Below are 9,995 nucleotides of genomic sequence, written 5' to 3' on the forward strand. Positions count from 1 at the left end.
CACCAGGCTCACCGCTGGGGCACATGCTGCACACAGGCGTCCCGCACACATCACGCCACCCCTGCGTCTTCTTGGCTCTTCAGAGTTAGTTAGGTTTTCTGGGAGATTCCTGTCTGTAATTTCTCGGAATGGGTTAGGCCTGTGTTGCATGGGTCAGGTTCTGGGAGAGATTAAGATGCTGTGCGCGTGCAAACCGTGTTTCCCGTGGTGTGAGGGAGACCCCGGGGGAGAGGAGAGGCGTCTGAGGTCTGCCTTTCTTCTTCCTCGATACCCTCCCCTGTGCTGCGACCAGGGGCAGAATGTCAGGAGACCTGAGTCTCCAACCCGCTTCTTTGTCCTTGCTCAGTACCCAGGTTCCCCTTTGACCTCAGCGCCCGTTCAGATGACCGGGCTCTGAGCCCCCTGCGTCCCCATTCCTGCCCCGGGTTTGCAGATGGAGCCATGTCTTCACGGCCTCTGGGTCTCACACGTGCCGGCTCGTTAAGGCAGCAGCTTTCTGGAGGATTTAAAAATTAAATACATATGGCTTCTTTTTTCAAAGGTAGAAAATGTTGTAAAATAGGAGGGAGGAAAAACAGAATGCCCGCGGGGAAAAACTCTAAAAATAACTGATGAAGCAACTAAAACGTGAGGTGCCACAAAGCACGTAGATTACGCTCGACCACCTACGCGTGTCTTGCCGGCGAGACGGCTCTGCCGCACCTGCTTTCTCCCCACCACCTGGGCTAACGCTGGGGAGAAATACCCTCCACCTGCCTTTGCCGTCTCAGAGTTCTCTGCTTTCGAGCTCTCTGGCTTGACGATGGTAACTGAGCCCCGCACGAGGAGCTCCCCCCTTCTGTAGGTTTCCCCAGCCCTGCAAACGAGATGGAGGGAAAATCGTCCCCTCCTATCGCTTTTCCTAGAGGCCCTGCTGCCCCCCGGCGGCCACGCGGGGAAGCGCGGGTGTGCGGACGGCACCCCAAGCCAGGGCCGCGTAGGAGCCCTGAGCCTGGGGCGGTGGGTGCGGGCTCCCCGGCTCACCTGCCACTGCCCCGGGCGGCGTGGACACCGGGACGTCCCTCGGAGGTCTGGCGAGGGTCTGTGCGGTGAGGGCTAGGATGCTGCCCACAGGGCGACCGTGCAACGAATACTAGACACACATTGTACAGGACATCATTAAAACTCGAAGAGAGGAAGAGCCGGCCAGCATTTTAGGAAAGAAGCAAATAGCTTCTCTTGACTTCGGGTTTTCTGCAGCTGAACTCGGCTCTGAACTGAGTTCCTAACCGGCCTCGGCGCCTGCGTCCTGCTCGTTCCCTTCTGAGCTCAGAGGCTGTGAGGAACTGACCCGGGAACCCGAGGCCCAGGAGGGTTGCTCGGAAGGGACGTCGTGGTCGCTGGAAGGCATTTCAGGTCCTTCACAACTTCTCCTGAACGGGACTTTGTGATACACCCCCACTCCTAAATGTTCACAGGTTCTGTGTGTGTGATCTGCCTCCTGCCTGGTCCATCATGGACGTGAACCGTGTAGAAGATATTTGAGTCGCCTGATGGTGCCTTACCCGCTAAGGGTGACGCTCCAACCTCATGTCTCTGTCTCCATCTCTGTCTCCACCTCCGTCTCCACCTCTGTCTCTGGCTCCTACAGAGACGCCCAGAAGATGGAGAGGTAGGGCCAACTGCAGTGCAGGAAGCTCTGGCTGTGGTGCCAGTGGGACAGGGTTTGAATCCCATTCTCGTACCTGCTATAGAGGCAGCTTTAGGCAAGTCACTTAGCACTTCTGAGCCTTGTTTTTTCTTTTGAAATATGAAGAAAATATGATCTCCCAGAATAAGTTGCACATTGCCTTAGGATCTAAGATTATAAGGTCTGTGAGACATGTGTGTCTGTGTGTGTGTCTCTGTGTGTGTGTGTGTGTCTGTGTACACACTCCCCTGGGGCGATGGCTCAGTATCACTCATTTAGTGCTCATGATGACTTTGTAAGCTACCGCAAATAACTACCGCAACGCAGAGGAATCTGTATTTCCATTCTGACCATCCAGAAGAAAACAAATGCACTGAAAGTCATCTTAGGCGTATGTCTGCTTTCTGAGGGAAATTCATTAGTGCTTCATCAGCCTGAAAGGTGATGAGAACTGGAATTTTCAGCAAACCTGTAACTGGGAAAAGGCTTTACAATCTTTACAGGCTTAGAAAGTGTGAGTCATTGTATCTTCCGCTCCTGGGTGTGACAACAACGGGGGTCGTGTTGTAGTTTCTGCCCTCACACACGTTTAATCTGCATGTTGTTTTGCTGTTTTCTGTCCTGTGCAGAGCAAAAGCTGCCGCAAGTCTCTGTGAACCAGAATTGCACGGAAAACCCAGTTACTTAGCAGGTACTTGTTAAATTCTCCATCTCGTCTTTTTGAAATGGGTAAAATGACCGTGCCCCTGGAGACTGCTGCGTTCTGTGGCGATGCTGCCTGGAGGGCTGGGCGGGCGGACGGGTGTGTCGATGGTGCTGAGGATGGCGGCCGCCCAGCCCAGGCGCTGCTCATGCCCCCTTTTCCGAATCCTGGCAGGGAGGGGCAGCGGAGGAAACGGCCTGTCCGTGTTCAGGAGGCCCGCAGACGCCTGCCACTGGGGCCGGCTGGCAACCCGGGGCCCCTGCCTGTGCCTGCGGGGCGGCCACGATCTCCTCCACCCCCACCCCGAGGGGGCCACAGGGTAAGTGGCTGAGGCATAGCGTCGGCGGCCTTGACCACGTGGCCGAACCTCTCTCAGTGGGATGTGGGGACGCACAGAGGGTGCCCACACCCACCCCTCACCCTGGAGGCTGTCATCACTCACGTGGGGACCACAGCCGTGGCTCTGCCCGTGGTCTGGACCCCCGGGTGATGCCCGAACTCCATGCTCACCTTTGCTCAGAAACCCTCTCCCCTTCAGGCCCCACCTGCCCCCACCTCTGGGTCCTGGGGAGGCCACGGGAAGGCCCGTTCAGGAGGGGCGGGGGCTGGCCCAGTGTCACAGGGGCACAGGCAGTGCAGAGCAGCCCCGGCAGGTGGCTGGCACCATCGTGATGCAGGGCCTCCCCTTGGGCCCCCGCTGCCCCTGCTCTGTCTGACGGGCGTCTCTTCCCGCAGGGATGGGCGAGGAGAGGAACTGGGGGGGGTGCCGAGGGGCCCCTCCTGCCCAAGGGAGCGGAGGGACGTCCCACCATACAGCTGCCACCTCGAGACACAGGGACCCTCGAAGCACCTGAACTGGACGCCTGGGAGACACGGTCAGGACGGCGGCACCAAACTGAAGCTGGAACCCGGCAAGGGTGACCCGTTCCCCGCCGCGCCGGCCCGTGGCGTCTGCCTGCCCTACCCGGGCACACAGGGCACTGTCCACTCCGTCAGGAGTTCACCTGGCTCTCACCAGCCCAAGCCTCCCCCCGGGCCCTGCGCCGGCCGGACCAGCAGGGCCTTGCGGGATGGCCTCCAGGGCCAGGCGCCCCTTCCCACCAGCTGCCCCTTCCTGCAGGGGAGCCTGGAGGACGGGCTTCCTCGGCCGGGAGCGCAGCATCTCCCCGCGGGGTGCTATCCCACCGAGAACAAGCTCCGAGGCGTCCCAATGCCCCCGGGAGCCCCGTGTAACCCCATATTGTCACTCGATGTGCCCATCAAGATGGAGAGTGAATCCGGGTCCGAGGATGTGGTGGATGGCTACTCTGTGTCCCCGAGCCAGGCGTGGCTGGGGGCCAGTGACGTGGCCAAGAGACAGCTGGTCACTTTCCCTACCAGGATGCACCTGAAGATGGAGCCAAACTCCAGGCACCCCCTCTACAGCCCACCCCTGGGGCCCGGCCTGCTGGGGGCCCACCCCAGGCCCAGCAGGGAGCTGGCCCCGTTGCACCCCGCACACTGCGCCTGCCTGGAGCCTCCGCCCCGCCTCTGTGCTGGGGGCCACCAACCCCCCAGCCTGGGCTGTGACTGCCAGGCTCCCGGGCCTGCACCTGTAGTCAAGCTTGAGCCCCTGGACACGCCCCCGTGGGCCGCTCACAGCCAGGGTGGGGTGCCCGGGATGCTCCCCAGGAGTGCCTTGGCGACACGGATGCCACCCAGAGACCCCGAGTGCACGTTCCTGCCATAGAGCAGGCTTCTGTCAAGGCTGACGTCCGTCCCTCAGCCGGCCGGGATGGCAGTGCAGGGGCAGAGACTTTCCTGAGGGAGGCGCGTGCAATAGCAAATCCTGTATCTCGTCCAACGCCACTGAAGTTCTTAAATGCAGAGTGGTCTTAAGTCTGCTCAAGTGTGACAGTATTGCCCTCTAAGGGGACACGGTTTCTCAGAAAGAGGCCGGAGTGAGCCGGGCCGCCTGGCCGGGCAGCACTCGGCGCTCCGAGAGGTGCGGCAAGCGAGGGCAGGCGACCGGCGACCTGGCCCGACTGCAGCGTCCAGCGCCCCCCCTTCCCGGCTTCCCCGACGCCGCCTCCGGTGAGTGGACCTCGGGGAGCAGCCTCACCCAGGGGGTCCCACTGCCGAGACAGCAAGTTGGGAATCAAGCTTACTGAGCGGCAGGTGACCGCTTGCCCGATCCTGGGCGGAGTCCAGAAGTTCCAGGCAGCAGAGGCTGTCAGCACCGGGCCGGCACCTCATGACGTGCCTGAGGTGCTGGCACAGGCTGAGGGCGGCCCGGGGGAGGAGTGGCCGCTGTTCCTCCTTCCGCGAGCGTCTCTGGTGTTGTCAGGGGGCCCCCGAAGGCGGTTCTTGCTCATTTGCCTCTCACCGCATCACACAACCTAGTTTACAGGGTCTGGATCTGGAAGTCTAGAGAAGTACAAGACGTAGGGAAAGGAACGAGTTACTCCAGTTGTCCAGCTGTCTTGCTGACTCTGTACATGTTTTTAAATGAGACGCCAATCATCATCCCAGGAGGAGCTATTAGAGACAAGACAGACAGGTAATGCTTTATAAAAACCAAAAAATTGTGGGGACTCCCCTGGCGGTCCAGTGGTTACGACTCCGTGCTTCAAATGCAGGGGCGCAGGTTCAGTCCCTGGTCGGGGAACTGAGATCCTACGTGCTGTGCGGTGCGGCCAAAAAAAAAAAAAGAAAGAAAAAATTGTGAAGGTAACACATTCCGAACGCAGGAAATTAGGATGCAAGAGAATAAATCTGAAAGTGCAGGTCACCTGCAATCACCAGGGGTGGCTCGTGGCTCAGGGCGAAGGTCACTGCGCCTTCCGGGTGACTCCACGCCACGGGTGCAGTTAGCGCAGGACACGACACCGGGGGACAAAATCACCACCGAGCAGGGGGAAGCTGGTTGGAGACTCCCCTGTGCTGGGGCTGGAGACCCTCCTTACGGGTGCGATCATGCGTCCCAGGAGGCTCGGGAGGCGCAGGGGCCCCTTGCAGCCCCGCTGCGTTCAGCGGGGGGTCTTTCTGTCCAGCATCTGTGGCTTTGGGGTGTCAGTGTTCAGCTCCTGAGTTAATGCTGAAGCTGTTTGCTAAATGCATCGTCACCCTGTCAGACTCAGGGCTGGGCTGGCGGGACTGGGTCTTCTGGACCCTTAGGCAGCTGCCTGCTTCGTGGAGGGGCTTCCCCTGGGGGGCGTGGTGGGAGCTGAAGGTCTCTCCATGGGCTGACAGAGGTTACTCGTTGGAGCCCAGGGTTGGGAGTCATCAATCTGTGGCTTCCTGGGATCCCCGTGCCCTGCCCAGCAGCCTGCTCATCTCGGCCCAGCCCCCGGGGGCCTTGCAAAAGTGACATCGGTGCTGTGCTGTCCCCCTCTCCCTCGCCAGAGTCTCCCCCTCCCTGTCACGATGGCAGCCAGGCCACCCATCAGGACCACCTGCTTCCCACCCTCGCCCCCCACTGGCTCAGCATCCCTCTCTACTTAGTTCTCACGCTGAGCCCAGCACACCTGATAGATTTAATCCCTAAGACAAGGGGTGGAATTTCGGAAACTTCCTCCTTCCTTTCTATTCAAGGCAAGTGCCCAGCTCCTCGCAGGCAGCCCTGCACCGTCTTTCAAAAGTAACTGTCAGCCTCTCTGGAGCTCCCTCTGTGCAATGTCACCCTCGGCACAGGGGTGGGTCCTGGGATGCACCGGGGCACCCCTCAGCGTGACGCTTGCCCCTCCCGTCTCAGGGTACAGCAGACAGGTGCGCTGCATGCGCATAACACAAAAGCGGGAAAACCCTGGACCGAAAAGATGGACTTGAGAGACACCATTGCATGTTTGCACACTGTAGCCGGATCCCAGTGTAACCAAAGAAGAGCTGCAGGCTGAAGGACATTCAGCTGTCCCCGCCCATGAGGGCCACGGTGCCCAAACGTTTCAGATGGCACCCACTCTCCCGGGACCAAGTGCACCAAATTGGTCACGGTTGGTGGGTAGACAAGTCGTGCGTTGCTGATGCAGAATTCAGCATCTGGACATCAGCACTGCAGGTCTTGCATTCTGGAGAGGCCATCATGCTTGGGGCCCAGGTCCTGACATGCTAGGTCCGTGGGAACAAAACGTCCCTCAGGGCTTCCCTGGTGGCGCAGTGGTTGAGAGTCTGCCTGCCAATGCAGGGGACACAGGTTCGTGCCCTGGTCTGGGAGGACCCCACATGCCGTGGAGCAGCTGGGCCTGTGAGCCACGGCCGCTGGGCCTGCGCGTCCGGAGCCTGTGCTCCGCAACAGGAGAGGCCACAACAGTGAGAGGCCTGTGTACCGCAAAAAAACACAAAAAAACAAAAAACTCCCTCAGTCAGCACCTTTGTTATTTTCCAGCCATGCCCCTGCTGAAAAATCGTGTGGGGAAGGTGAGGATGGAATGTAGAAGGTCAGGTGTGGCCAGTCCTGCTTTAAAATGTCATTACCAGTGCTAATTACGGGCTTGTATTTTCTGTTGTCTGTAGCTTTTGTCTATATAGCTGAAAAATATTAAAATCAAATATGATGTAGGAATGGGGTGGAAGGGAGGAGATAAACACAAATTATATTTTATATTTTTGCAGTTTCTACTGGATGAAAAAAGTTTTCAATATCTAGACTGACTTGTTGAATTTTTAAAAATGGATCCACTATAATATAACTATTTGTACTGTTTTCTCAGTGCCTTTAGAAAGCTTTCAAATACATTTCTGATACTGTGGTTTGTAATAAATTTGCAATATTGATGTAAAATAAATCATACGTGTTAGTACATGTTTACTGTAAATGGAAACGTCTACCTGATTTTCCAAATTTATTTCCTTTAAAGCGTGTGTAGGCTAATTTATATTGTAAGACTGTCCTTCACCACCAGATACGAGGCGGTAATAAAAGCACAAGTGGACCCGGGGCCAAAGAGGAGCTCCGGCGGCCGCTTTCTCAGCGCTCCCTCCCTTTCCCGCCCGTCACTGAGGGTTGGGGGGGACCATCCCAGGTGTCTTTAGGACACCCCAGACTCAAGCTCTCCTGCGAGGAGCAGACGCCTGGCCCCATGTCATGTGTGCGGTGGGGTCGGCCTCGCCCTGCCCAGGACCTGGTGACAGGTGTGTGTGGGCAGGGCCGGGAGGTCACCAGGGCCCAGGCGGAGACTCCTCCCAAGGCCCAGGGAGCCGTGTTTTCATTTCTTTGTCTGGTCAAGGAGCACCCCCAAACTGCACAAGCGTCAAGTGCCCCGTACAGAGCTTGGGTCTGCCCCTGCTGCAGCAGTCGCGCCCTGGCCAGGCCCCCTTCTTGCGTCCAGCAGGCCACCACCCCCGTCTCTACTCTGTGACTCCCTGTCCCTCCTGGGGAGACCAGGCCAACCTGCCCCCGCCAGCTGGGTCTAAGCCGTCCCTGGAGGCCACCTGCCCGGCTTGCCATCCCCCACGCCCTCCCCCCTATCTGTGATCTTCAGACTCACGGTGTTGAGACCTGGGGCTGGACAACACTCATGTTCACGCTGTCACGTGACTCTCCCACCACCTAGCCTACTGCTGCGATGGATCTGCGGGTTGTTCCCAGACTTCTACGTGCCCAGTGGCTGGCCCCCGCCCCTGCCCAGTGCGCCTCTGCGGGACGGAGGACACACCTGAGGGTGCTCATGGCTCACACCTCACCAGGGGCTGCCCAGGCGTCCTCCAAAGGTGTCCTGACGCGGGCAGCTGTCACAGCCCGTTCGGGCCGCTGGAACGAAGATACCAGAGGCTGGGTGGCTTATCAACAACAGACACGTATTTCTCACGTCTCTGGAGGCTGGAGGCTGAGGCCTGGCTGCGGGGCAGTGGGGTCTGGCGCAGGCCAGCTTCCAGGCTGCTGACTGCTCACCGTGTCCTCACCAGTGGGAGGGGCGCGGGAGTTTTGTGAGGTCTCTCTGAAGGGAACTGGTCCCATTCTTGTGGCCTAGTCACCCTCACCAAGGCCCACCTCCTAACACCATCACCTTGGGGGTTGGTTTAGCATGTGAGATCTGGGGGGACACAGCATTCAGTCCGTAGTAGCATCCCACCGGCGCCCGCTGGGGTCTTACCTCCCCACCGATTTGGTAACATCAGACGTTTTAGCTCCGTCTCTCTGAGGGGTGAGGTGGCAGCGAGTTGTTTTATGTGCTTTTCCTTCCCTCCTTCAATCAGCTGGTTGTTGAGCCCTTGCTGAAGGCCAGGCCCTGTGACAGTGCCAGGGACACATTAGGGAAGAAAAGATGCAGAAATCATGCTGCTGAAGCTGACATCCCTGCGCATGTGGACAGGGGACAGGGTGCAGACAAGTGACCAAAGAACCGTGTAAGTTCTGTGATGCATTGGGCGGCGGCGGGTGCTGCGCAGATGGATCAACTGGCATCCTGTAGCCCAGGTGGCAGTCTTGTGGTCCAGGCAGACTTCGAGCCAAGACTTGACAGGAACAGTGTCCAGGGTAGGGGTGGAGGAGCCTTACGGGCTGGAGCGAGAGGGTGGATGAGGTCAGGCAGGGGCAGCGGGTCACAGGCAGGTCTGAGGGAGGGGAGCATGGCAGGGCTTCCGGTGAAAGCCACCCTGGGCCGTGGTTTGGAGGCCGCGTCAGCTGCAGGGCAGGAGAGGGGCCCCACGGCCCCCCTAAGGACCATGGCAGTGCCAGGAGGCAGACCCGCCCTGGTTTCTTCCCCGGCACGCTGGCTGCTCCTCTACTGTCTGTCCTGCACTTGTTTGCCGTTTTTGGTGAATTGTGGGCGTCATTTTAAAATTCAAGATAGTAGTGCTTCGTCAAAGATTTTCTCTCAGTCTATGGCTTTGTCTTTTAAGAATTAAAAAAAAAATACAAGGCTTTAAAATCTTAGCACGGCAAACTATCTTTTTCTTTATGGTTTATGTGTTTTGTATCTTAAGAAAATGACTCTCTCTGACCGTGCCTTTGATATAAAACTCATTTTGTCTGGTATCAATATTGCCACACCAGCTTTCTCGGGCCCGGACTAGCCGGCGTGTAAACCTCCTCCACACCTAACCATTCTGTTCCTTTATGTTCTAGATATTTTTCTCATAAATAACTGGTTGGTTTAAAATCCATTTACTCGTGTTCTTTTTTCCTTTTTCCTGGCTGCCCTGTGGGGTCTTCGTTGCTGAGTGCGGGCTTTCTCTAGTTGCAGCGAGCAGGGGCTACTCTTCATTGCGGTGCGCGGGCTTCTCGTTGCGGTGGCTTCTAGGCCCGCGGGCTTCAGTAGTTGTGGCTCACGTGCTCTAGAGCGCAGGCTCAGTAGCTGTGGTGCACAGGCTTAGTTGCCCCCTGTTGGATCTTCCTGGACCAGGGCTTGAACCCGTGTCCCCTGCACTGGCAGGCAGATTCTTAACCGCTGCGCCACCAGTGAAGCCCCACTTGCTTCTGTTCTGATAACTGATATATCTGAACATATCTGTACTCCTTACTTTGTGTTTCTAGTTACATATGATCCTTTGGCTTTTCTCTTCCTAGTGCCCCTGTGGGATTGCTTGCACTTTCTCTTCATATTTAACAATGTCTAAGCTAGAGCTTATCAAGACCTCCGTTCTCTCAGGACGCTTTAGAAGCAAACCACCTGGCTCCCTTCTTTACTCCTGCCAAGGCTGGAA

General features: G+C 57.7%; 1 protein-coding gene across 5 annotated transcripts in view; it reads left to right on the forward strand.

Annotated features, from left to right (window-relative positions):
- AHRR (aryl hydrocarbon receptor repressor) overlaps positions 1-7,132 on the forward strand; it is a 73,406-nt gene extending 66,274 nt beyond the window's left edge. For 4 of the 5 annotated variants that reach the window (XM_081233193.1, XM_081233195.1, XM_081233194.1 and 1 more), the window contains 3 exons: positions 2,299-2,360; positions 2,547-2,691; positions 3,108-7,132. In XM_081233193.1, coding sequence (XP_081089319.1) covers positions 2,299-2,360; positions 2,547-2,691; positions 3,108-4,101 — 1,201 coding nt within the window. In that variant the 3' untranslated portion in view covers positions 4,102-7,132. The remainder of the gene's footprint in view (positions 1-2,298; positions 2,361-2,546; positions 2,692-3,107) is intronic. The other variant, XM_081233192.1, reaches the window with a different exon arrangement.
- Positions 7,133-9,995: the final 2,863 nt, after the last annotated feature.

This window comes from Mesoplodon bidens (assembly GCF_964165515.1).
Source record: "Mesoplodon bidens genome assembly, chromosome: 4".
In the NCBI taxonomy this organism is placed as follows: Eukaryota; Metazoa; Chordata; class Mammalia; order Artiodactyla; family Ziphiidae; genus Mesoplodon; species Mesoplodon bidens.